The 27,344-nt window shown below is 40.3% G+C and overlaps 2 protein-coding genes across 4 annotated transcripts in view; both read right to left on the bottom strand.

Moving 5' to 3' along the window:
* Positions 1-563: 563 nt before the first annotated feature.
* DYNLRB1 (dynein light chain roadblock-type 1) lies at positions 564-6,706 on the bottom strand. Its single transcript, XM_083746395.1, has 4 exons — positions 6,568-6,706; positions 3,679-3,754; positions 1,723-1,890; positions 564-970 (listed from the first exon to the last, which is right to left on the bottom strand). Exons 1-4 carry the CDS (start codon positions 6,568-6,570, stop codon positions 927-929), a joined length of 291 nt encoding a protein of 96 aa, XP_083602521.1. The 5' UTR covers positions 6,571-6,706; the 3' UTR covers positions 564-926.
* Positions 6,707-9,067: 2,361 nt separating this feature from the next.
* ITCH (itchy E3 ubiquitin protein ligase) overlaps positions 9,068-27,344 on the bottom strand; it is a 50,147-nt gene continuing 31,870 nt past the window's right edge. For all 3 annotated transcript variants that reach the window (XM_083746192.1, XM_083746193.1, XM_083746194.1), the window contains 13 exons: positions 26,390-26,474; positions 23,044-23,172; positions 22,242-22,314; positions 21,038-21,109; positions 20,687-20,775; positions 19,062-19,221; positions 17,994-18,127; positions 17,202-17,342; positions 16,642-16,762; positions 16,004-16,108; positions 14,721-14,817; positions 13,577-13,649; positions 9,068-12,291 (listed from right to left, as the gene is read on the bottom strand). In XM_083746192.1, the coding sequence (XP_083602318.1) occupies positions 12,192-12,291; positions 13,577-13,649; positions 14,721-14,817; positions 16,004-16,108; positions 16,642-16,762; positions 17,202-17,342; positions 17,994-18,127; positions 19,062-19,221; positions 20,687-20,775; positions 21,038-21,109; positions 22,242-22,314; positions 23,044-23,172; positions 26,390-26,474 (1,379 nt within the window). In that variant the 3' untranslated portion in view covers positions 9,068-12,191. The remainder of the gene's footprint in view (positions 12,292-13,576; positions 13,650-14,720; positions 14,818-16,003; positions 16,109-16,641; positions 16,763-17,201; positions 17,343-17,993; positions 18,128-19,061; positions 19,222-20,686; positions 20,776-21,037; positions 21,110-22,241; positions 22,315-23,043; positions 23,173-26,389; positions 26,475-27,344) is intronic.

Raw genomic sequence — 27,344 nt, forward strand, 5'->3', positions numbered from 1 at the left:
GGTTTGTCATTGCTTTCCTCCCAAGAAGCAGGCGTCTCTTAATTTCGTGGCTGCTGTCACCATCTGCAGTGATCATGGAGCCCAAGAAAGTAAAATCTCTCACTGCCTCCATTTCTTCTCCTTCTATTTGCCAGGAGGTGATGGGACCAGTGGCCATGAGCTTCGTTTTTTTGATGTTGAGCTTCAGACCATATTTTGTGCTCTCCTCTTTCACCCTCAATAAAAAGTTCTTTAATTCCTCCTCACTTTCTGCCATCAAGGTTGTGTCATCTGCATATCTGAGGTCTCTAAACTAAAAAGCCCCAAATGCTGCAACCCTTCTGAGAGTCGCTCCATCCACTTATCATTTTGGTTGCCCTTTTCTGAATCTTCTCCAACTCTCCCAATATCTTTTCTGAGGTGAGGCAACCAGAACCGTACAGAATTTTCCAAATTCAGTCACTCAAAATGCTCGGGAATACCGTGACAGCGTGGGTGATTTCAAGATACGCAAGACTTCCAATTTCTGTATTAAAAACTCAAGGCTACTAAAATCTTTAAAAATGAAAGATCACAGTCCAGAATTCTTCCATTCTTTTAATCAGTTTCAGAAGAAACAGCAACTTCCGAATTTAAATAAGTGTCAAAATAAAAAGGATGCAAAAGAAAAACTAATATATGATTAGAAAGGTTTCAGACAACAGTCCTGTACAATTACATTTTCTGGAAAAAATCTTTGACACTTAAGTTAGCCTGATTTCATTGCTTTTCTTCTTCATCTAGTTACATTTTAGTTATATGAAGATACTCCTTGAATCTACATTTAACAGTTAAAAACAGAATCTCAGACATTATTAATGTGGCACAAACAATTTCTAACAGCTTTTTTGGACGTTAAATAAAAATACATTTAAGTATAAGGAACTGAAGGTCATTTTGAGAAAATTTCACTCCGTTGGATTCTGAACGACAATCAGGAAATAGTCCTTATCTGCAAGGAAATAATAGAGGATTTATTTTTTTAAAAAAGTATTTTATTGTTAGTGCTAATTTACCGTATTTTTCGCTCTATAAGATGCACCAGACCACAAGACGCACCTAGTTTTTGGAAGAGGAAAACAAGGAAAAAAAATATTCTGAATCTCAGAAGCCAGAACAGCAAGAGGGATCGCTGCACAATGAAAGCAGCAGTCCCTCTTGCTGTTCTGGCTTCTGGGATAGCTGTGCAGCCTGCATTCGCTCCATAAGATGCACACACATTTCCCCTTACTTTTTAGGAGGGAAAAAGTGAGTCTTATAGAGCAAAAAATACAGTAATCACATGCATTCTAGGCTCAGTTACAGATAGAACACTGTAAGAGTGGAAGTCTCATTTCTAGAGCATGCCTTTCACAACTGGCCAGTAGTACCTAGACTATCTTATATACAAAGCACAAGAAGTAGAAGAAGTTCAAGAGCTGTTCAGAAGACTTTGAAGTAAAATATAAATAGGACCAAGTTGCAAGATTGTGAAGGATATGTAAAACCCCCATCAGTGATAAAGTTCTTCAATGTTACTTGAATCTGGATAGGAAACCCATCTAAAACTCTTTCACCACTATTTAGAACCCACACTTTTCTGTATTTCCTATACAGGTGTACAAGATAAAGAGTGTATCCCATATAAAAGTTTAGATTTAGAGATAATGAAATTCCACTTTGGCATCCGAATGTACCAAGAAGAGCTTTCCCTGTTTATTTTACCTGGTGCAACCATGATTTCATTTTTCTTGGAGCGAATCCGCAAGAACGTGAGGTCATTCTGGGGATCAATATCTCGCACGGTCCCCCTTGCCTTCATTATTAAGTTGTGCATTAAGCCTGCATACTGCACTGTGGTGGGGTTATCCATGGTGCTTTTGATGGGAATGCCTGCAGGGTGCAAAATGATTCTGTGGTTACGTTAGGCTAAGACACGGTTTGATATTAGAAACTTAAGGGCCTAACCAGCCCTGTCTGCAGAAGGCCTGTACTAGGACTTCCGCTTGTGCCTACCAAGTGAAGAAAGCTTACTTCTTTGCCACCACTGCACCCACAAGTAGCCATATGGCAAAGCTTTTCTGAGTGGCGAATGGGCTTTTGTCATCTGGCCAATACAATATTGCTCTGACACCCTCCTTTGCAATTCACTTTAGGGGGGGGGGGGGAATCACTTGTATTCAAACAAAATTGGATGCCACAGTTACTCCCAAGTCCAATGGAAGTGCCTAGAACACTGCATCTTCCTTCTATACTGAATCAGTTTAGATTATTGCAGTCTGAGGATGTGGTCAAGGTGCTTGAAGAAGTGCAGCTGATCACCTGCCTGCTTGATGCTTGCCCATACCGGTTTCTTAGAGCTAGCCACAGGGAGTTGATTTGGTGGATACAGGAAGCGATTGATGCTTCACTGGAGAAAGGGCAAGTACCATCTGCCTTGAAGGAGGTGGTGGTGGTGGTGGTGTGTGTCACCTCCTTAAGAAGTCCTCCCCATGGCCAAGAAGTGTTAAACAACTATCACCCAGTGGCAGATATCCCCTTTTGGGACAAAGTTCTCGAGAAGGTGGCAGTGGTCCAGCTTCAGGAATGCTTGGAGGAAGCTGATTACTTGGAACCATTCCAGTCAGGCTTCAGGCCTGGTCATGGCACTGAAACTGCCTTGGTTGCCCCAGTTGCTGATGTTTGGTGAGAGAAACAAGAGGGCAGTCTCCTCCATCTCTTGGCCACTTTCAATACTGTTGATCACAGTATCCTTCTGGAGTTTTTCATGGAAGTAAGGGTTGGGGGAACTGTGCTTCAGAAATCTGACTACACACCTATTTACCCTGGCCTTTTGACACCTGAGATGTATATTTTCAGGACCCACCTTATTTTTTCGAGATTGTAAGTTGTTTTTAATGTTGTGTTTTCATTGTTGTAACCTGCTCTGGGATCTTACAGTAAAGGGCAGGTAATTATGGTGAAGTTCTCCACCACTGTTAATAGGGTCTTGTGGATCACAAGTAACATTTTAGAAACAGGCACACAGGCGGACATTCAACAGTATTACACCATCCCAATTTGTAGAGGAAGATGCAAAATTAATTGGCCACAAGCACTGCTAAATTCATCAAAAGTACAGCACATTCTTAAAGATATATACCATTCCTTTTGATTTCACTGGGTCTTACTCCCATATAAACATGCATAGGATAGTAGCCTTAGCATCACAGCAGACATCTTTAACATGCAAGTGGGTTTCTCTAACGCAATTGTGTTATGTAGCCCATGGAAAACTCTGTCTGGCTCCTGGAATTCTCCCCAGATTGTACAACCCTTTTCCAAGCCACACCCCTCACTGGCTCCATTCCACACCTGGAATATTTCTGCCTGGCGAGAATGTATCCCTGAGTTCTGAAAAGGCATCTTCCTTGCCTGGATGAAGGCTGAAGAAACCAGTATGCTGTGCAAAGGTAAAATCTACATTCATTGCTCCACCCACTTTTCCCTCTGGCCCCATTCATCACAGCATGTGACGGTTCACATATACTTAATAAAACAAAAACAAACTAATAACCCCCTCCCACACAAGAACATTTATTATTAAATTTATTGCACAATCAGGATAAATTGAGTATGGCAATAGAGCATCAGGGCCTAAAAGAGTGGCTTTCGCCAACAACAACCATAATTACACAATACCTTCTGAATTAACAATGATGATTCCTTGGACCCCCTTTTGACTCTGAATTCGCTTAAGGGTTTCTTCTACCTCAGCCTGGAAGAAAAAGAAAATATGCAAGTGTATCTTGAAAGATGCAATTTGTTTTCCAATAATGCTGTGTAATCAGACATCTGGAAAGACTGGAGGGGAAGAGGATTCGGAGAGGTACTTCTCGTGCTCCAAGCACAGAAGCACAGCTCTCTCCAGCACCACCATATCATCAAAGTCTGCTTAAGCTTTTCTTAAGGCCACAATTTTCCTCCCATCATCTGGCAATAAGTCCTGGGAAGCCAGAAACTGGTTCCGCTTATCCGTTTCAGTGGCTTTGCTTATCAGGCTCAGACGTTACACAAGGCAGTGCGATGATAGGGGTGAAATCCTGCCGCATCTTGCACAGAAGTCTCCCCCCCTCATGTTACAACAAAGGCCTCTTCACACATCACTTCTTATATGGAAATCATCTTTATGCTGGAAAATATCTTGCAGAATGCAACCTGGGAAGCACAGTGCAAATATTTAAATGCTGCTATGGCAAGCCAAGATGTGTCATTTAAAAGGTTTCATGGTTCAGCAGCAATGGCATGTAGACAATTCTAAGAGGTAGGTTAGGGTCAGAAACAGACTGGCTCAAGGTCACCCACTGAACTTCGTAACTAAGTGGGGAACTGAACTCTGGTTTCCCAGGCCCTGGTCATACACACACACATCCCCACATATATATTTAAGTGCTTTTTTGTTTTGTTAGGCATGTCTAGCCAGATAAGGATTTTTATTACACATAAAAATGCAGAATTTGCCCAAATTTTAATGTTTTCGGTCTTCTTGATTTTAAAGTTTGATTTTGCTTTTTTTAAAATATGCATGCTTTATTGTTTTGTCTAAATTATTTAGAGAGTTATATTAATCATGTTAAACACACACACACACCATATATATACACACAGACGCACACACACACACCTGCAACTCAGGATAATGCAATGCATCTAATAATGTGGACTTATACTATAATAAATTAGTTAGGTTTTTCAGGTGCCACAATACACTTTTGTTATTTTGACAAAACTGTGTCAAAGGTACCCACCAGAGGTTTCTGCCTGCAGATAATTTTGCCTAGACAAGGCCAGACCTGTTATTAGGGAGACTACTTCATCTCTGCAGCCAAGAGGGTCATGACCACTTCAAACTTTTGCAAACCTGGCAGGGAAGGGGGAGAGGGTTCCCTGAGGGCTGATGCTTCCGCTCTTCTTGGTCAGTTTTGCCTACAATGCTAGCAGCATTCAGCTCATGAGTTTGCTATTATAGTGGAAGTGATAGAGGAACACAAGGTTCAATTTAATACTTCAAATGTACGGTGTGCCCACACTTGAAATACCATATTTACTCGAATCTAATGCTCACCTTTTTTGGCCAAATTATGTTGCGGAAATTAAGGTGTGCATTAGATTTGATGGCATATTTACATTTGCCAGCATTTTTTTTGTTTTTGTTTCAAAGTTCTGAACATTGAGGTGTGCATTAGATTTGTTGGCGCATTAGACTCAAGTAAACATGGTACATGAGGCCCCCACCATGCTGGAACTGTAAAGGTTTGACCAGTGGCTGCCTGGATGGCTGACTGATTGGGAAGAACATGTTGACAGTCTCGGGTTCCATGATGGAGAAAAGGTGGACGATGAATGCAAATATATATGCACCATGGAACACCCATGCACTGCATATGATTTATGCTGTATTTATGATGCTCTGTTATGTTCTGTCACATTATTGTCATTTGTAAGCCGCTTTGGGATTCATCTGAATGAAAAGTGGCACAGAAATATAATCAATCAATCAATCAATTCAAGAATATATGACGAGCTCTACTGGATCAGGAACCAATGACCTATCTAGTTCAGCATCCTATTCTCACAGTAGTCAATGATTTGTCTCAACAGGAAGCCTGCAAATAAACCTGAGCACTCACCACTCTCCATACTTGTGATTCCCAGGAACTGGCATTCAGAGGCACACTGCCTCTGACAGTACAGGAAGAACATACCTGCTGTTGCTAGTGGGCCATAGATAGAGTCTTTTAAGTTTAGTTGTACTGTACACAGGACTTAGGAAGCAACCCACATGCATCATCTTACAAATAGTTTTGGGTGCCAACAGCATGCCTTGGAGAGACCTTTTGACGGAAAGGACAGCTAAAGTGATTTTAATAAAATAATATATACATGCAGCAGTCCCGAATCTACACATTTTGCAGCATTCTATACGAAGTACACTGAAGGGCCAAATGTTGTGCAGGGGCAAAAGTCGTGGGTTTGGACACTGGGAGCCACAAACGCAGACCCCACTTTGCCAGCAAATACAATGCAACAGAAAGCCACTCTTGTCAGCGGAACCTGCCCCATTGTGATGTTGGGGGGGGGGGGAGAGCTCCTGGGAGTACAAAATGTATCAAGCAGGAATGCATGCAGGTGAGAGCGTTGCGCATCACGAGCTGTGCGCCTGTTCTTATATGGGACCAGAAAGATGGTCACATCACAGAGATGGGGATGATGCTGTAAACAATGCAAGAGGCCCCGAAACCCCGAAGGCCATGGAAATGCACGCGATCAGAGAGAAGCTGAACAGCAAAAGAAAAGAGCTGGTGAATGCAATGGGCCCCTCAGCCGCATCCTTCGATCCCGGACCCCGGGGCGCGCAGGAGCTGGCCGGGTGTGGCACATCACAAGGCGGCAGCGGAGTCTGCTCTGGACTTTTCCAAAGAGCTGCCCAGGAAGTCTCCACTGGTCACCCGAAACCCACCCAGGAAGTCTCCTCTTTTCTGCGACGGGGAGAATTCGGCAGAAGCAGACCGCCCACCGCCCTTCACTCACCATCTTGCAGAGAGGGAGGGAGATCAATGCCTTCCCTGGGTGGTACCCACAAGCTGGCACCCGAGCCCCGTCACAGTGAGCGCGCGCGCCTGCGCCCCAGTCTCACCCCGCAGGGCCAGCCGCGTCCTTAGCCAATCGTTAGAGAGGGAAGGCGGGTTCCTAAGTTTAGGGACCGGGTGTCATTTCCTACACCGCCCTCTTGTAGGAAAACATTCAGTGGGGGTGGGGGGAAAGTGAGGGTGGCGGCTATGAATCGTTGCTATGGAAGGCTCTCCATAAATACAGAATGGGTGTTTGCAACTTCGCGTATAAAGGAGGAAAACGCGTAATGCTGGACGACCCAGCAGCTCAGACAGAGGCGTCGGTGGCATAAGCTGTTCTCTCAAGGGGGAGAAAACTGAGCGTGATTTCAGAGCTGAGACCCAGGTTCAAATCCTTATTCGTTTGAAGCCCACGGGATGGTGCTTGGGGACACTCGCTCTCCTTCTCGCGGTGGCTAAAATAGGAATTGGATTGGGAACGAGTTTGCTATCTGGGTCCTTCTGGGGGGGATGTAGAAGTATGTAGAGAGAGAAAAAAGCAGTAAGTAATTTTGTGTTTGAACATAAGATTGGCTTAAAAGAGAGCAAGCATTATGGGACATTTTCAAAGCACGCTTAAAAGCAGGTGAGGTGGAGAGGGTGCTTGATAAATTTCGCCTGGGAGATAGTCTTGATGCCACTGCCAAAGGGTGGGGTGGGGGCTGCTTCCGGTATTCAAAACCATCCAAGTTTTAACAAACGCAGTCCTTGGGAAAACGAGACCCCAAATCGTTTAAGTGATCTGTGACTTTTCAGCTGTCATTGGGCTGCTGGGATTGAAGGGACACAAGGCTTTAGGGAGGGGTGCAGGTTACCCAACCCTGGATTAGGGCTTGAGAAAGATCAGTACCAACCCCTTAAATTGATCCAGGAAAGACAATGGTACCAGTGATTTTCTTAATTGAGAGAAGGCTGATAAAAGTTCTGCAAACCACCCACCCTCATTCTCTCTCAAATTCCTGCTTTGCTACAGGCCACAGAGTTAAGGGCAAGGTTGGGTGGCAGGGAATGGTAACACCCCCATGTACCTGTTCTGTACCTAGAAATCCCCACAAAGCTTACTGGTATCACCAGCAGCAACAGCAGCAGGAGAGCAGCAGCAGAGCAGGTAAACTTTTGCCATCTCTCCCTGATTTGTGTTTGCTGCTGCTCTCCCTGCAAGGAAGTGGGCAGCCACTGGATCATGGATTACAGGTTCCCACCCCACTGGTTTGCAATAGCTGGCCTGGACACCAGGCTTCTAGCTGGGGTGGGGAGATCAAATATAAAACTAAACAAATCACAGGGTTGACATATCTGACTTCTGGACAGCGCTGGCTGCTGGCCTCTAGAGTGAGATGAGCGCACAACCCTAGAGTCTGTCAAGACTGGCCCGTACGGGCAGGGGTACCTTAAATAAAAAAAATCCCGTGTAGGTAATTTGAAAGTCTTTTAAAAAACAAGTGACTATAACGTTTAATAAATAACTATGCTTAGCCTCATTCTGTAAATGTGTTGTTTCGCATGAGGCCTTGCTTCATCATTAACTCCTCTCAGTTTTAATAGCACAACATGCTATTTTAGTGCGTGGATGGCTAACCTGTGGACTTCTAGAAATGGCTTTGCTCCAGGTGCCATCATCCCTGGCAGTGCTGAATGGGGCTGTTGGGAGTTTGAGCCCAACAAAATCTAAAAGGCCCCAGGATAGTCACCCCTTATTTAGCAGAGGGCACACAATTGCTGGCTTTTTGGCACTACTGTATTCAAGTGCTGTTCTGCCATCTAGTGATGTGGCCAGGAAATACATGTCTATACCAGTAACAGAAAAATTCCAAACAAATGTCACTAAAATGCAGTTACCTGCGGACTAGGGCTTGCAGTAATGTAGAAGTTTTGGATATGGGAAGTCCATCAATGTAAATGGGTTTCCTCAGTTATAATTGGATGCAACACTTTGACGCATTTGTGATCAACGACAGTGAGAGCATAGCATACGCAAAAGCTTTAATCAAAACAGGAAGCCTATGATTGATGTGCAACAATATTTCCTGGTACTGGTTTGTTACTGACAGTGACATTACAATATCTCCACCTCACAATGGCAACCTAGGCTAAGACTAGTTCACTAAGGAGTCAACAGGATAGGAGAGAATTACAATTGTGCAGACAGCTACAAGGTGTGTGTTCAAAGTCCATGAAGCACATACATGTCAGTGTGAAATAAAAGGGAAACTTTAACCTAGAGGAAGCATATGTGATGTGGAATTCACCCCTTTAGTAAAAACATAAATAAAAACAAACCCAACATTTCGTATAACATACACAATTCCATTTAAGTGACAATTAGAGTGAATGTATGTTGCTTAGTGACTGTTGTTGCATTGTTTAAGGTTTTTAAGAGAAACATTTCACACCATACAAGGAATGACAACCATCACCAGCTTTTCAGTACTTTTATAAAAGTTTGACTTGGTGAGAGACTTTTACAGTTACCTGAGTATTTGAAATTACAGTTCAAGGAAAATTTAACAATGGGATTCCAGTACAGTATTTTACAATCCAGTGCCTCTGATCCCAGTTCATAAACTAGTTAGCTAGGGCACATATACATAACAATGATTCCAGGGGGGCAAAGGGGGGATGACGTGACAGACCATCACAAAAGGAGCTGGAGATACCAATGCACTGAATGGAGCTTCAATTAAAACCCCGCTGTAGTGTGTATTTATTATGAATATGAATCAAGAGCTCTACACAATGAAAATGGCTGATCATGAAACCTTACACACTAAAAACTGGAAATGTAAATTCCATACAACCTATCCTGAGCTTTTCAGAAAGATAAGGCTTAGAAAAAATTAAGATCTGTAGGTTGAAGTACGTACTTTCATAAGGCAAAAATTCAAATAATTGATGTTTCCAGTCAGATTGTGATGTTATCACACGCATGCAGCAGAATGTGGTTGTTATTGCTGTCCACATGCTGTCGAAGCTGTTTGAAGCAGACAAGTCTTAATATTTGCAGAAAGGACTTGTTGCAATCCAATTCATTTCAGTCCGTAGCCCATCAAATCAAACTGTGCTTCCACAAGACTCCCAGGTTCCCACAATGAGAAGAGTGCACCGACTGCTCAAATTATTTTTTATTATTGCAACATTACATGGCATAAAAATAACAGAATTTAGAATTTACAATGCAAAGGGACTTTAAAAGTAAGTTTTCATTCTGATTTTAGAAATATTGCAAGCATAATGCTTAACAACAAATCTCTTTTAACAATACTTCATGGTCAAAATTCCATTTCTTAAATATCCTCAGTTTTGAGTGTTCAAAATACTTTCTTGTGCTTGGGATATCCAGCCCCCATTACCCATGTAATACAGCAGTAAAGACAAATAAACATGCCATTTAAATTAAAATAAATTGAAGAAGCTAGACCCCCAGACTGCAAAAATATATACAAGCTTTTACTTTTTCCTGAACTAAACATCTGAGCCATAAAAATATTAAACAGCCTTAAGCCCTATAGAACTAGGGCTTCAGCTATTTCAATTAGAACTACTCTTTATTTTAAAAATAGAGGGCAGAAAGCCTTTTGAATGATATTTATACATTAACAATATTCCTAGGTCCCTAAACAAATCATGAGCCATTATGGAGAACAGACTATTTTCCATAGCTTACTCTTGGTTACTTCATTTCATTTATGTATTGTAAATGTTAGTTAACTAAGATGTATTAAAATCAATAAACAAAATATTTCTAAGGCTTTTTCTCTTCCGTAAGCTATATTTCTAATACACCCATCAGGTGTTCTGATAGGTGGCATAGGTAGACATATCTCCAGCATTCACACATGCGTCCTCTACCCACAGAAGCAGTAGGCCATTTGTGTAAGGGGAAAACTTCTACATATATATATTAGAAGACACACTGAAAGGGAGGAAAAGGAGAGCATGTTCTATTACCCTCTTCTTGTAAGCTCCAGCCGAGGGGAAATGGGCTGCTTATATTACTTCACAGAAGAGTCCTAAAGTCGGACAGTTGTAAAAATGGTTGAGCCCACTAGCTTTCAATAGCCCTGAATTAAGTCTCCCCCCTCGTTGCCCCCACCCCTCCAAGTCTGGATGGGGAAGATGATATTTGTTACCAAGACAAAAATGTTTGATCTTCAACTGTCACGGCAAGCTTTCAAACTTTGCTGCCTGCGCACAGCAGAACAATGCAAGTATATAGTTATCAACATGCACTACTGCCGGTTCAAATATCATCACTTCTCCCATTTCACAGCTGCATGCACACCATGGAATTATAACAACCTGGAGGAAAGGATACAAGGCAGCCAAGCTGGGGTAAAGAACAAAGTGCTTTCGTTCCAAAACTGGGAGTGTAGTTTAAGTACTGTTGTAAGCTATGATGGAAGTTTTGAAATTGTGATAATATAAATAACTGAAGCGCAAATCAGATTTAAAATCAAGGGCAGCACAAGCTGCCTGTATGAAGCTGCTCAGAGTGCTAGCCTAGAAGCTGCACAGTCTCCACCCTCCTAAAGGGTTACTGGGTGGGTTTTCCAATGTAAAATTTGGATTCTTTCAAGAATTCCACTATTGCACATCCATTTCCTACAATACAATTCAATGCATGTTGACTCAGAAGTAAGTTTCACTGTGCTCAGTGAGGTTCACTTCTAAGCAAATGTGCACAGGATTGCAGCCCCAGAGAAATTAAAGTGGCGGTTTCATGGCAATGATTCAGCCACTACTTGGAAGTGATATTCCCTCATTCAGAGGAAAACAAGAGTTGTTCATTTCAGGCATTCGCCTACAAACAGGACTGGAAATGAATTCCAGCTGCTGCCTTTTAAAGAGACTTTGTATTCTCTTTTAAATTCGCTACTAAAGTTGAGAATTAGTCAAGAATAAGTTAAAATTCCTATGAATTTGAAGAAGCACATTCAAATGTAGGGATAAACCTGAGGAATGTGATCATCATGGTTAAATAAATAAAAGTGCTATGCTCTGTAAGTGTGCATTAGCTTTTCAGGTCCTACTCTGCAGCTTGAACTGAGGTGATGCGGGAATAAAGTTTGGAAGGAAAACACAGTTAGATCTCACTTGGGTAAGAAACAGTTAACATAAGCAATGGATCTGTTTACAGCACCTCCAGAGACTGATTGCAAGGAAGCACTGTTAGCAATAGGATGGGTGGTGCAGCAGCAAAAAGATGCTACTATAACAGAGTAACTTTTTTAAAAAAAGTCAAGAACACATTCCAGTTAATGAACATGACCCAGGACAGAACCCCAGAAGTACAGGAAGCCTCTGGTTAGGGAAGATTTCATTTATAGTTGTATCATTCTTGGATTTCGCAAAGGGACTCAGGAGAAATCAATAATTAGTGGGAATAAAATGGCAGGATAACATCCATTTACTTACACACTAGCAATTGTTTAAATAAATCAAGGTCAAGTCCTGTTTACAGTAAGAAGTGCAACTAGCAGAGGCAGTGAAGAACTCACACCACATATGACTTAATGTTCTTCAGGTGCAAATTCTCCCCAATTGTTATTCTTGCCCGAATCCTTCTGTTTCTTCTATTGCAAACAACAGCTTTTCCTTCAGTTGTTCATAACTCTTGTATGGCGGCAAGTCCAAGCGGTTGAAACTGAAAATAAGCAGCAAACCTCACTTTCATTTGAATAATTAACCCACAAACACAGGAACAAACTATTTACACCACTGACAGTTTAAAACGTGAGAGGCATATTTATCTGACATTGTTCCTCAACTTTGGTTCACAGCAGCAACCTAGGTACAATACTGTGACTTCCAGGTTTCTATCTTGTGTGCTAATCTGCTTCATTCTATTAGGAACATACTGTCCACAGGGTTGAATCCAGACTCTGCCCTCAATGAACAGAAGGGCTCCTTCTGCACATACAAGACCTTTAATCAAGGAATCCTACTGGCAGAAGATGGGTGCCTCTTCCAATTTCTCCTCCCCCCTGCAGCTGGCAGTGTCATTTCCCACTGCAAAGGGAAGTGAGCAATGTCTCCTCCCCCACTTATATCAGCTGAAGTGAAGGGTTCAACTTCAGAGTAAGTCTATGTTTATTTCCCAAGACCTTAGGGAATACTGATTTTAATGGGTCTGTGAATGAATCTGTTTTTCAATACTGGTGGTTGTTTTTTTTTTAAAAAAAAGAAACAAACACGTTTTCACAACTTTTCATTCCTGGGCAGTCAAGAATATATCCAAAATAGAGTGAAGGAGAGCCTCATCAAGGACTGTCATGTAGAATGGTATAGCAATGCTCTCAACATGCTTGAAATGTTTATTTTGGCTTCTGACAATATGGTAAATTAAGACGCAGCGAAGAACATCTTAAATACCAAATTATGTTTTGTATGAAGGCACACCATTTGCTAAAGGCAACACATGATTTTGTGTGTCTAGTGTTGAGGCTACATGACCCTAATGATTCCTTGTCAAAACGGATTTAAGCAACCAATTACACAAACCAAATTACTCAACATTTCTTGTGAATTTGATCTAAAAAAAATACAGTACACCTGTCATTCCAGATGAAACCAACATAGTTAAGCAAAAGTAAAGATACAGCAGACTTATTTTAAGTGCTCATTTTTAAACCAGAAACTTTGGTTCTCTGGGCTACCACACACATTTTGTGGAGTCAAACATGAGTTTGCTATCAAGTGTACAGTTAATAAAGAAGCTCCAGTTGATTATATCTTTATGATGCATACTGACAATTTTGAATGTCACATTCATATGTGTGCCATGTATTGAGATGTAATTTTATACATCTTACGTGTATAACTAAAAAACGTGATTTGGTGGTAAATCTGTTATTTAAATGCCAAATAGGATCATCAACTGTAGAAAGAAGTATCAGAATCACAATTCTCATCTAATATATTTTACTCACCAGGTATGGCTTCTAGGTAACCAGTTTTCTTTGCCAACTTTCTCAATACAAAACTTCTGGGGTCCATTACTCCCTAAAATAAAATAATAATAATACAGGATATGGGAAAATAAAAATTGCAAATATTTTTTTCATAACTAAATACACATTGAAAATAAAATCAGTTTAGGCCAGGACATTTGCATTTGATAAGAAGTAACCCTAAGACGAGTTCTCAAAGTTTTAAGAACTCAGATGTATTTTATGGCAATAGAAGACACTGGTCATACTATCAAATTCCTGTCAGCAAAATCTTCCCAGTAAGTGGCATTGCCACTACAGCATGGTGAAATATTGTCATGCAAAGCTCTTACATGGGTCAGATATGACCAGGGAGTCATAAAGTGCTTTATGCCCCACGGAGGACCTTAAGGTCCATAAATAGCAACACCCTAGAGGTCCCGGGCCCTAAGGAAGTTAGATTAACTTCAACCAGAGCCAGGGCCTTCTCAACACTGGCTCCGGCCTGGTGGAACGCTCTGTCTCATGAGACCAGGGCCCTGCAGGATCTGATTTCTTTCCGCAGGGCCTGTAAGACAGAGTTGTTCCACCTGGCCTTTGGCTTAGAATCAGTTTGATTCCCTCCCCTTCTTTCTTTTTCCTTTCTCCTCCTGTGAAGAGGCTGCATCCTAATGTTTTAACGTATTTTAATCTTGTTTTTTAAATTGTATTTTAATCAACTTGTTTTTATTATTGGTTGTTAGCCGCCCTGAGCCCGGTCTTGGCTGGGGAGGGCGGGGTATAAATAAAATTATTTATTATTATTATTAAGCCTCTACAGTGGTGCCTCGCAAGACGAAATTAATCCATTCCGCGAGTCTTTATACATTGGGCTGCTTTTGAAGACAATTTGGAAACCATAAGTAGGGCAGAATTTGGCAGCCAGATATATGCTTTGGCCACTCAGGCCACCAATTCTGGCCTGAGTAGAAAGTCAATTTGCTCCCAAGCCTAATTGGAAGTGCTGGTTTTGACCCTATATGCCTCGGGACCACCATACTTCAAGGAACACCTTTCCCCAAAATTCTGAACTGGGAACTCAAGCCAACATTCTTACACACAGTGTCACCCTGGTTCTCGCACACTTAGGAATAATTTTGCATACCCATGAGGTCAGAAAATCCTCCAACTGGTAATCGGCATGTTCCAGTAACAAATTGTAGTAGTCTCATCCTCTTCTCATTATCTATGTCCTTCACAAACTGAAAAAGAACACATTTAAAATAGCTGTACAGACCCCATCCCTATTCCAGTCTTAAAAACAAATAAAATTTATATAATCCATTCTCATATCCTTGTGTTTTGAGGGTCTATTTTTTGGTAAAAGGGCCATGGAAGGAACAAGGATAGAGGCAAATGGAAAACAAAGACAGCTTCCATGGGGAATAGTAGTGGAAAAGCCTTTCGAGGAAGCTTATTTAACTAGAGTGCCTGGATAAGCTTCTGAAGTATTAGTGTGAGATATCACTGGTGTTAGCTGTATTCCACTGAAGATTTTGTATGGTTTAAAGACTGTAAAATGTTCTAAGAGGTAACTAAAAAAGAAAAGAGAAGAAAAGAAAGACTTTCCTCCTCATCCATGATTTCTTTTTCCAAGCCTGGAGATGCCCATGTTCTTCAGTGTTTGTTATCTCATTCCCAGGTAAAGAAAGGATTTGAAAAAAGAAACATTTTTGCACAGTTCTGAACATATAGATCCATAGAATAGTTTGTAAGTAACCACAAAGTAACAGCCACATAAGATCACTTTAAAAAGACTGCCAAAGTACACTGTACCTTAGTTTTTGTCAGCCATTATATACTATCATTTTAAACTTTGTCACCTAAGTCTGGCTTCACTATTGCCATTTTTTCATACATAGAACTTGTAGCATACGTGCAAAATGTTCCAGCTTCAATCCCTGGCATCTCCAGACTGGACTGGAAAAAGGACTGGAAAAAGACTGCTGTCTAAAACCTTGAAAAGCCACTGCCCATCAATGTACTCTATAATTAAGGTAATACTGAGCTAGATGGACCCTGTTCTGACTAAGTGTAAGGCAACTTCCTATGCTTAAAGTATTTTTACTATTCCTCACATAATTCCAGTAGGAAAGCTGCTACTTATCCCATTTTTAGATGAGCAAGAAAGGCTGAACAATTGTGACATGCACAGGGTCAAGCAGAATCTATAGCTGGGTATAAACCAGAAACAGTTTTAAGGTGCCACAAGACTCCTGTTATTTATGGCTATTTATGGCTCCCCCTCTGAAATCTGTTGGCATTCTGTAATCTTAAGTTTATAGGGCTAATACTTAGGTAACTATTGGAACAAGAACAGAAGAGATCCTAGATTCCCAGAAGTTCCATTAGTGGCACATTTGGCACAATTTTTGCTGCAATACAAACCTGCCAAAACCACATTATTTGCTTGCTTGTTCTGGTATAATGTCGGTAGATGGTATGCCTTTGCCAGTCAGTCAAGTCAATCTCTTGCATTCCACACAAAAGCACCTTTTTGAAGAGAAATAGTTGAACACCAGCTAGGTTAGTGAAACTCTGATGCCATGATACGTTGGTGTAAGAAATGATGGAGGAATCTCTTAGATACTCAAAGGGTTAATGAAGAGTTAGTATCTTTCTAGATATGGTGCATTTAGGAATTCATTTTCTAGCTCAGTTGTCCAAGGATTTAAACACAATTGTAGCATCCTTGTTTAGAAGAGTTTCATATGTACAGGACTATGTGCCTCTGTGTTAAAACATGTTAAAATATACTTTGCCTTGATAAGGTGATTGTCTACCCTTGTATTTGGCTGTGTGATGCCCTCCAGGTGCTATGAAACTATTCTGACCAGAGTCAATGCTGGCTGGAGCCAATGAAGGTTGTAGTCCACAACATCTGGCTATTCCAGGTTAACTAAACTGCAACATCTTTATTATAACTCTGCTATGACTCATGTCATAAAAGTGCACCGCATTTATAAGCCCCTGCAAATATGCTAACCATTTCTCAACTAAACCTTATGCCCAAAGATTAGACATACCTCAAGCTCTTTTGCATCAAAGTACTGCAAGTACTGCTGTGGTAAGATCTCGTTGAAACCTTCAAAGAAAGCTTGTGTCTGCTCTTCAACACCCCGGGAAAGTCTCCACTCTGCCACTAGCCTAGAGTATGAAAACACACAGTTACTCCAAACAGGCTCAACCAAGTCTGAAAATCTTGATTTTTGATGAGCAACAATATTAATTAAATTGTAATAGGTATTATAGTAGACAGACATTGAATTTGCAGTGGAAGGTCCACCTCCATGGCAGAATTACAACTCTGTGCCATGCGACACAGGCAGAGGTTACTGCTTAAGACTATAGCACACCAATCATAGTAGTTTCCTATGCATGAATATGCTCATGCTGTATTTTGGGCAAGACTAGCTTTGATGTAGCAATTTGACTATTTTACTGATAAGCCCACGTCTATTTTACATGTGAGCCTTCATGAAGAGGTTTGATAATACTTCCAAAACATTAAAAAGGGAAAGTTTATAGAATTAAAAAACAAATGGTTAAAAGATAAAATAAACTTGCAAACCAACTTTGAACTTACTTAATGTATTCCTCTTTGTTTTCCTCAGTAACCAGGATGTTGCTGCCATCGGGTTTCAAATCATGGCTCTTTATTTCACCTAGAATTTCCTTATCAACTGAGAAATACATCTCCAGGCCACATTCCTCAATATTGTTTTCCCTACAAAACAAACACCATATATATTAACTACTATTTTCAGGAAGTGCAATCAGCAGTATCATTAAACAAGTTGATGTCACAAGCCGAAAATTCCTTTTGTTCATCAACAAATGGAGAGGGAGGCATATTCTACAATGAGATTTTCAAAAATTTGTAAGGAGAAAGGTTTTCTGAATTTTGATATTGAATGTTCATATATATTTTCTGTACACCAAAAAGTTCGGTATCTATACTAGCTATCCAGTTATAATTTACAGTACCTCAGAATTGGCATGCAATAATATTTAACAGATACATACTTTACATTTCATATCAAGTATTTTATAATTACTACCCATTTTTTAAAAAACAAATGGTCAAAGCAGTTTACAATCCAAACAAAATATTACAAAAAGATTTAATGCATGGCAAAATAAGGAATGTCAATATTCACTTCAGTTTTGAGGCAAATGTTCTTATTTTTAAAAATCACACTTGAACAGTAAAACTGACTTTTAAAACAAACTGCAAATATGTTTTTTAACACTAATTCACACACCACAGCACTGATTTTCAAATGTGCGCGCACACACACACACACACACACACTCACTCACACATTTTAACATCTACAACATTTCAAGAATTGAGAAGCTGACTTCAGAAACTCACTTTACCCAGATGAGTGAGTTGTAAAACTCAGGATCTACAGATTCTAAATCCTTTAGTCCTACTGGCTTGTTGAGGATACGTTTGTAGAATGGTAGAGAAAAACCCGTGTCTATAAATTTCACATGGAATAAAGCCTGCAAAAGATGGAAACTATTAATTATTTGTTTTATAGGAATCCTTGTCTAGTCAACCTCATAACCAGCAAACAGGTGCCTGCAGCCTAGATTTTGGAAGAAACAATGAATTAAAGGTCATCTTAAAGTCACTCAAAAACCAGTAACTATTTCCTTAGGTGGATGTGCTGTGTTGATGGTTACTGGTGACAAGAGAAAGGGGAAGCACAGAAAACATGTGGGGTATAATCCCTCCTGTGTGAAATAGGCTATAATTCCCCATGGTACAGATTATGGGTGGGATTCACCTAATGAATCCCATCTGTGGAACCCTTGTACACAAGAGGGCTTTCCCCACTCTAATCAGGCAGAATTTTCAGGTGGTGCTTTTACCGGAAAATTGCTATAAGATACTATATATTTTGGAGCTGTAGGTTAATATGGATGATATCCAGCAAAGCCACACTCAACAGTATAGCCATTGAAATCAATGGATTCAAGTCATTATTTATTATACTCAGATGGCCTATAACCCGTACTTCATTAAAACCAGCCCTAGAGTAGGGTGCAACTTAAAAATACGTAATTCATAATAAAGCAATCTGAAAAAAATCAAATAATAAACCAAATTTACAGCACAGCACAAGCATGACCAAGCATGTTTTCACTGTCACAAGCATTAAGGAAAAGAAACAGAATTAAGCACCTGGTATGTTTTAAAATACACTAGAGTGTAAGAGTGCAATGCACTGCACTGCAAACAACGTCGTAATCCCTCTTGTCAAGAGTGGGTTTTTTCAGTCTAGGTTCCCCTGGCCCCACATGCGGACTTAAGAGTTTCTGCTACACATTAAGAATTTTTTTTAAAAAATCCTCTTCTACCAGGAAACTTTCAACTTGTCCTTACTATGTTCCCAGAAACTCCCCTATTTATTATTTTGTGCTCTGAACTCACCATGGCAATAAATCTGCCAATAAAGTGGAAGTATTTCAGGTGGTCTGGATTGATGTAAGAAGCTGGATTTATCTGTAGGCAGTAGTTATCCTTTCCTGCATATTCAAACAGGCAATACATTGGGTTCAGCACTTCATGCGACAACAGAAAGAACCATTCCCTGAAACCACATAAAGAACTCACAGTCAACACCACAAGAACCAAGTATTAGGTTTAGACATTGTGTACAGATTCCATAGTGCTAATTTAACCTCCAAAGCTAACATAAAACTATCGGGGCAATCTATTATGTTCAGCCTGCCCACAGCTAGTTGGAATGAGCACATCAAGTGCTTCGATAGGACACCAAAAGTAGTTCTCAGTTATAGAAATTCCGGTGCTTCTAAAAAGACTAGGATTACTCAAGGTTCAGATGCAGATAATTAGCAATTTACTTATGCTGGGTTCAGCTCCTACATGCGGTACTGTTTGAGTCTTATCGTTTTTCTTTTGCATATGGGAACTCAGGGTTCTCTTTATAAACAGGCCAACACTATTCTTGCAATGTCCATGTACATATCTTAAACAATGTCACAATATTGAGTGAAATTAATTATGTCCAAGATGCAGCCCTGTGACTTCTGATGTGGAATCAGATGTTCAGTTTATAAATACTGATGCTGACTTTACATTTTTTTAAGCTGAAGAGTGTATTGACTGATATGCTGGGCTATTTGGCTTTAGAATAGACACAATCAGTATAGCCAGAGTAGATAAAATCATTTTAAAGATAGTTATATGTATAATGAAGGACTGACGCAGCACTAAAGGTATGGTTATTTTGAGTGCCGCAAAAACACAAAACTAGGGATCAGTTTTAGTGGTTATCGAATTTTTTTTGCTACATCAGCTAAAGAACCAAGTATTGTGAGTCTAGCCCAACTCAGCTGATACAAATCTTACCAGGACACATGAAGATGTAAGTCATGGGTAGGGAACTGGATTCAACCCAAAGGCCAGAACATGTCCTCCCCACAAAGGCTACTTTGACAGCTGGGTGGTGCCACCCACTTGTCAAAATCGGTGACAACTTCAAAGGGGCCTACTGTTGGCAGTGACCAGCTAATTGGTGCCAACAGCAAACCCTGATTGGACTCAAACTGTGCCTGTAAAGAGTCAATTTCCCTCTGCGAACCAGCAAAGTCTGCTGAAGGAAATTGCCCATTTGCAGGCATGTTTTGCCAAGGCACAATTGAGAGCACACTTCAAGCTCCTTATTGTTCCCTTGCAGCCATGTGATGTCATGCGTGGGGTGAATAGGAATGGTTTGCAGTCAAATTAGGAATGCTAATTAGGTCCACAGGCTGAAGCTTTCTCACCAATGATATTAATGTTATCCATGATACTAGAGCCCAAATTTGTTTACTGAAAAGTTGTGTATATAACACACACGCAAGCTTTAAAACTGCAAGTTTCCCTTTCCCGGATACTGACAAGTTAAACCCCAAATTAGATAGAACTTTCCAAAGAAAAGGGTCACGGTTTTTAAAAAATGTAAACCCCTCAGAGTTGTCTAAAAAACTTTCCTACCAAACAATTTCAAGTGCCTATGGTTCAATTTGTTTTACATAGTAAGACATCCCTACCGTGCAACACCTCCATAATCTAATCCTTCTTCTCCAGGGAAAATGACCCACAAACGTCTTCGTAGGTCCGTAGGGCTGAGGCTCATTATCTTAGTGGAAGAAGTATTAGAAGATTAACATTCTAATAATTGTTCACACAGTCATGCACATTAAAATGGACACTGGTATATGGTGGTTTTACTGTTTTACTCATTTATTCTGGATCAGCAGATCCTTGAAACATTTAATAGGCCATTTAGAGAGGAAGGTTGACATTGAACAGATTAGAGAGGGCTGAAACATAGTTCAGATCAAATACACATACTAAACACATTTTACAATGCTATAAGTACTGAAACACAGCTCAATTACCTGCTGAAATGAATCTTCAAACAATGTTTTTCTGCTCACTGTGATTTTAATGTGCTGGGGCAGGGCCAATTGCTAAAATGTAAGAAACAGATTTGAAAGACAAGCCAACTACATAATAGGACAATAGATGATAAAGTATATGAAAATACTGAATTCAAGAAACCCTGGTTGCACATATGTGAACTGGTTTGCATGTACAGTATAGCATTTACACATATGGAAGTGTGCCAGATGCAACTGTGTATGGTTAGAAAAAAGAATCCTAAGATATCCCTTCCACATGTGCACGTCAGCTATGAATCTGAATGCAGGCAGGTCTAACACATAGGGCAGATCTACCATGAATGAATGGAATAGATTGATGTGTTTCCATCTGTGCCAGGTGTGGGGAACCTGTGGTCCTCTAAATGCTGCTTGACTACAATCCCCATCGTCCTTGACCATTGGCCATGCTGGCTGGGGCTGATGGGAGTGGTAGACCCACAATATCCAGAGGACCAAAGGTTCCCCTCCCCTGTTTTACAGAGATAGGTGCAACTGTGAATTAATTTCCCATGTGTGGTACTAGCTGCTTACAATGTATTACTGCATACACATATCCTTGAAAAGAGGCCACTGACACCATTGCTAGATATTGCCAGTGAAATAAAGCTGTTGTATGTGGATGGTATTCCCATTGATGTTCATGAATAATTCCAAATATACACAGTGAAAATAGAAGCTCTGTAAACTGTATTTTGTAAAACAACTCCAATTCGAACTTATGCTGAGAGAAGCTTACTCCTTTGTGCATTCATCTAGTTTACTAATGCTTTCACCTGACAAAGTTTAATTATTTAATGACTGCCCTGTGGCCAAAAACTTCCAAGGATGTTTTTGAGTTTGCATGTAAGACAAACTCTAAGATAATGCTTTTATCTGATGACACATTATCACAGTTATTCTCATTAATATTCATTTGTTAATGTAGAGGACAGTGCAGTGGAAGATTCTGAGTAACCTCTCTCCCCACTCTTCTTTGGGGTGTCCAACAGAGTTACTGCCACCATAATTTCACGAAGCCTCGTGAAATCCCACAGGGCATGGGGGTTTGTGGAACTGGCAGCTCTTTTAGAAACATACATACTATGTAACACAGATTATGACAATGGACTCACTAGAAACTTGCAGTAAAACTCTTTCCCCAAAATAAAACATAACTTACCTGACACCAAAACCGGAAGTATTGGACCTTTGCTTTGAAATCACGAACATATGCTATCTGGGGTCCATTATCTCTGAAAACAGAAGTAAAAAAATCACTGGAATACAGTTGTGCAATTGTCATCCATTTCAGTTCCTTGCCTAGTTAACTGATTCACAAAAGGAAGGTTTGTTTTGTGGAAGCACATATAGCTACAATATAGCTAGGTAAATTATTCCTTAGGAACAAAATCATCTCCCTTCTTCCCTTTACTCAGTGGCATGCTACTAGTACACCGAGGAGTTGTAATTTTCCACGGGCCTCTGTAGCCTTTCCCCCTAGCATGGTAGCAGCCAGTTGATCCTATTTCCCCCTCTTCTCTTACCTCAACCTGACTGCTACTGCCTCTCTTACTTTCACCATTCCATTAAGTAGGTGTGATTAAAAGGGAAGGGTGGAGGGGGATAGAGGGAGTAAGATGAGTGAAGAGTAAACTGGGAATTCTCTGATTTGAAATTTAATCTTTGGGGTCTTTGAAGCAAAACTGATAAAACGCTGAAGCGCAGGTTAAATAAGTACTAAAGGAAAAACTGGTGTATATTATTTTATAAATAAAAGAAGTATTTAACATTTAATAGCACATTAAAAAAAACCTTAGGCAAGTTGTTGAACAAACTCTGCTAACATTTCAAGAACAGCATCATTTGTTTTCACCACCAAAGGTAACCAAGTTTAATCGTACGGCTATCCAGCAGTGTGTATAACAGATGCCAATAGTAGAAAGAAAGTAGCAGTAATACAAAATTGTAGTAAGAAAGCTTACAGAGCCGATTTCCCAGTACGAGGATCGATATAGGTAGTTGTTCTTCTATTGTGATCCACAAAATATGGAATTCCATCTACAGTGAATCTCATCTCCCAGCCCTCTGGCAAAGGTTTCTCATTTAATTGACTGCAGAAACAAGATATACACAACACATGAATCTCATTATACATATTTTTCACACATAGTAAAAGGTACTGTTCCATTTTTATTCCAGGTATTTCATTTAGCTTTATTAGACCCAAGATAGTAAATCGAACTCTTAGTTATACTGAGCTCTGAGGAATGCACAGCTAACACCACAAATCCAAAATGGAAAACAGTTTGTCAAGAAGTCAAATGCCTACCCCGTATCTCAAAAGGGAGCATGTGTTATTACAATTAATCACACGGAATCAGAATAGGGAAGAAAAACTAAACATTACACCAGACAGCCTAGTAAGAGAAGACTCAGAAATACTTTCTATCCTGCTCACGGAATGTAGGTTGATGTGTGGGTTACACCCTGTTTGCTTGTTACCTAGGTCTCAGCTATACTCGAAGTCAATTATATCGTTATAACTGCTTTATAAACACCAGATGGCGCAGTAGAGTTTGATCTTTCACCAATGTGATTTTCCATTATGAGCTTTATAACACGTTTCCCTTAAACTTTTTTTTTTATGTGTCTAGATCCTGCCTTAGTTATCTGTTGATCACAAAAGAACTCAGAGAGCTTCATGCGGGTGTATCCTTCATTTCCCCTCTCTGCTAATGTTATCTAAATGTAGAACAGGGATTATTACATGTAAGAGGTGTATAAACAGGTCATTTGCCAGTGTATTCAGAGTATTTAAGTGTTTGGGGAGAAATCCTCACAGGATTACAGAAGTGCAGGTCCGGGATACACCTGAAGATTATTTAGCACAATGCCTGTTTTTAAGGCCTCAAATATGTACAGTGGTACCTCGCAAGATGAAATTAATTCGTTCTGTGAGTTTTCTCGTCTTGCGAAGCACGGATTCCCATAGGAATGCATTGAACATTTTCGTCTTGCGAAGCAAGCCCATAGGGAAATTTGTCTTGCGAAGCAACTCAAAAAACAAAAAACTCTTTCGTCTTGCGAGTTTTTCGTCTTACGAGGCATTCGTCTTGCGAGGTACCACTGTATTACTTTCTAATCCTTCTCGGAGATATTCTAGAGAGTATCTACTATGCCTTTAAAATATTAAGCTATTTTTCCATTCCTCCTTTTTTGAAGAACTCTAGCAAGATATGAAATAAGGAATAGTAGACTCTGGCTGAGATCCAAGGAGCAAAGTTATTCCATGTGTGCAAGGCGGATTTCTGACTTTCTATTGCAGCAATGAGCACCTGTGCCTTTGGGAATGCAGCTTCAGAGGGTTCTTTGTGCAGCAGAAAGGGGGTGCTAAGAACACCTGCATCCAGGCAGATGACGACACATGACCTTTGAGATCTCCTCCTTTGATCATGTTATTAGGTTAGCCAATAAAAGAATGGCAAAATGAGTCAAAAGTTGTATAATATGCTGAGTCGCCAGCATGTAATTTGTAACACTGCACTAGATGCAATACGTTCTTTTACCCACCAACTCACTAAGACTGGATATGAAATAAACAACAGGATATGAAATAAAATAAATAATATTGAGTACAAGAAATGTTTTTATTGTGTGTTGGATGCAAATATGAGGATTTCCTTTTTGGTTCTTCTAGTAATAATTTTCTTATGTTTTGTTTCAACAAGAAATATTCCTCTTAAGAAACCGCTTCCTCATATCTGCTACTTTCCCCTTATGTTCTCAATACACTTTAAAAAAAAAACCAATCAATCTCCTTTATTGGCATAGAAAAAGTGCACCATATACATGGATCAGAACACAACACAGTTAATGGAACATAGTAGGAAATACTTTAGGATAAAACTGTCCAGACATTGTGAGTTATGAAAATGGCTTTTAGGATCTACGGTGACATAATTTCATGGAATACACTTTTGATAAGCAACATGTTTTAGTAGTCTAAAATCTAGCCTTATTTCAGTTTAAGATCCATTTCAACCTAGCTTTGAGACTGGTTTGGGCACTGAAACAGCCCCGGCAGCTCTGACTGATAACCTCTTTGGAGAAAGAAACATGGTTCTCCTGGAGTGGTTCTGTGAATTGGAGGCACTGCTCCTATCTGCGGGACCACCACCAGAGTAGCAGTAAGGGCAGACTGCTGCTTTTGGCATTTGTGCTGTGGGGTCCTGCGGGGTTCTATTCTGTACCCCACACTTTTTAACATCTATGTAAAGCTGCTAGGAAGTGTCATCTGGAGATTTGGAGAACAGCATACCTAGTATGCAGATAATATCCAGCTCTCACTCTCTCCATACCACTTTACTAGTGTCTGGAGGAGATAATGGGCTGATTCAATCCAAACTTAGATTGAATCTGGACATGATGCAGGTGCTGATAGTTCTTATATTCAGGAATTGAGGCAACCTGTGTTAGTTGGGACCACACTCCTCCTGAAGGACAAGGTGTGTAGCCTGGGGGTGCTCCTGGAACCAACACTTTCAACTGGAAGCTCAGGTGGCTCCAGGGGTAAGAAGTGCCTATTTCCAACTAGGGCTGGTTCACCAACTATAGTCCTTCCTGAACCAAGATGCCACAGCATGGACCACTATGGCTAGGTTAACCTCCCATTTACCACTACTGCAATGAGTTCTAAATGAGGCTGTCCTTGAAGATGGTCTAGAAGCTGGAGCTAGTGACAATGCAGCCATCAGCTGAGTGGCACTGCAAGGTGGGACCATATCTCAACAAATCTTAAGAACTGCACTGGTTGCCTATTTGCTGATGGGCCCAACTTAAGGTATATCAAACCCCATATAGCCTGGGCCCCAAGTACTTGATGAAGAACTTCTGCCAATATATCTCACTCTTAGACTTAAAATCTGCATAGCAGGTCCTATTCATGATCCCACCTATGCCTGCGGTACATCATGCAGGAACCTGGGATATGGCCTTCTCTGCTATGGCACCTTCATTTTGGAACACCCTCCCATTAGTAATACAGTTGTTCCTCTCAAGAACAGCTTGTTGTAGTCAGGTAAAAACAGTTTTGTCCATCAGGTTCTTTGGGGGAGATGAGCAAAGAATGATTTTGTTCATCATGATTGCCAATCAGAATATATATGTATTTTGGTTTTAATATATCTTGAGCTATGTATTTATTATTTGCTGGGGAATCTCTCTGGGATGAAGGAAAGTTTAGAAATAGTAGTAAACCAAAATGTTGCCTATGTTTGCTTGATTTTGGATTATGTTCTGAAGACTATTAAGAGAAGAGAAAAATCTTACCCTTGGCTTCTGGGATCTTCCCACTGTGTGATGCGTGTATTGTGATTGACAAAATATACTCTGCCATTGGCGTCTGTTCTCTTTTCTGAGGGAATATAAATTAGGACCATTTTAGTTATCATGGACATATAGTTTTAACGTTAAGATAATGACAGTGAATTATAAATGCCAGGAGCTATGGGGAATATCTCACTTCTTTCTCCCCTCTGCAGAACTCTCTGCCAACAAAAAACCTCTTAAGGGTTGGGGGCCCTCATGAAAGACTTGGGATGTAGAACAGTGGGAACAGGAAATCTGGCAGAGGCAGCTTGCCTAAGCATGATCTTTTCTGTAGGGACACAAGGGGAAGCAGAGGGCAGGAGGGAAAGGAAGTTCACCTTGTGCAAGCACTTCTTTAGATAGAACCCCATGTGTTTGGCAGTTCTGCTCCCCCCTTTGACTTGAATTGTGCCCAAATTCCCAGTCTGTAAACTTAGCATTTCATACCAGCTGTTTGAACATATCATCCAACTAATGAATACATTGTGTTCCATCATCTTAACTTCCTAGTTCATGAAACCTCAGTAGAACAGCACTTTATATCCAAGTCAAGGACATCTCCTTCAGGGAGAACCTTGCACAGGTCAGTAGTATAGATAGCAGTACATATGATTGGTTGTGAGAGTAGGGCTCAGATTCCTGTCCTAGATGAAACACCGTTACTTATGATTCTGCTACTAAACTAATAAAGGTCCCTATAATTGTATACCAACTCAATGACAAGAGACTATAATATGTATGAAATATAGGTCTTCACTCCTGAAGGCACACTCTTCCATTGCTTCCTGAAGCAGATGGATGCCAACCAATGGGTCTTTATGCTTCTCAGATGAGCTGTGCTACATATTACACTATTCCTCTTGCGATATGAACACAATTTATCTACAAAGACTGCCCAACACCTACTGAGATTTGC

Source organism: Podarcis gaigeae (assembly GCF_964106915.1).
Source record: "Podarcis gaigeae genome assembly, chromosome: 6".
Taxonomy (NCBI): Eukaryota; Metazoa; Chordata; class Lepidosauria; order Squamata; family Lacertidae; genus Podarcis; species Podarcis gaigeae.

Bases quoted from the DNA above. Each gene is read 5' to 3' on its own strand.
- DYNLRB1 (XM_083746395.1), bottom strand. The intron at 1,891-3,678 runs GTATTGTGTAAT...TGCACCCTGCAG, and splicing joins CATCATTGTTAATTCAGAAG to GCATTCCCATCAAAAGCACC. The intron at 971-1,722 runs GTAAAATAAACA...ATTTCCTTGCAG, and splicing joins TGAAATCATGGTTGCACCAG to ATAAGGACTATTTCCTGATT.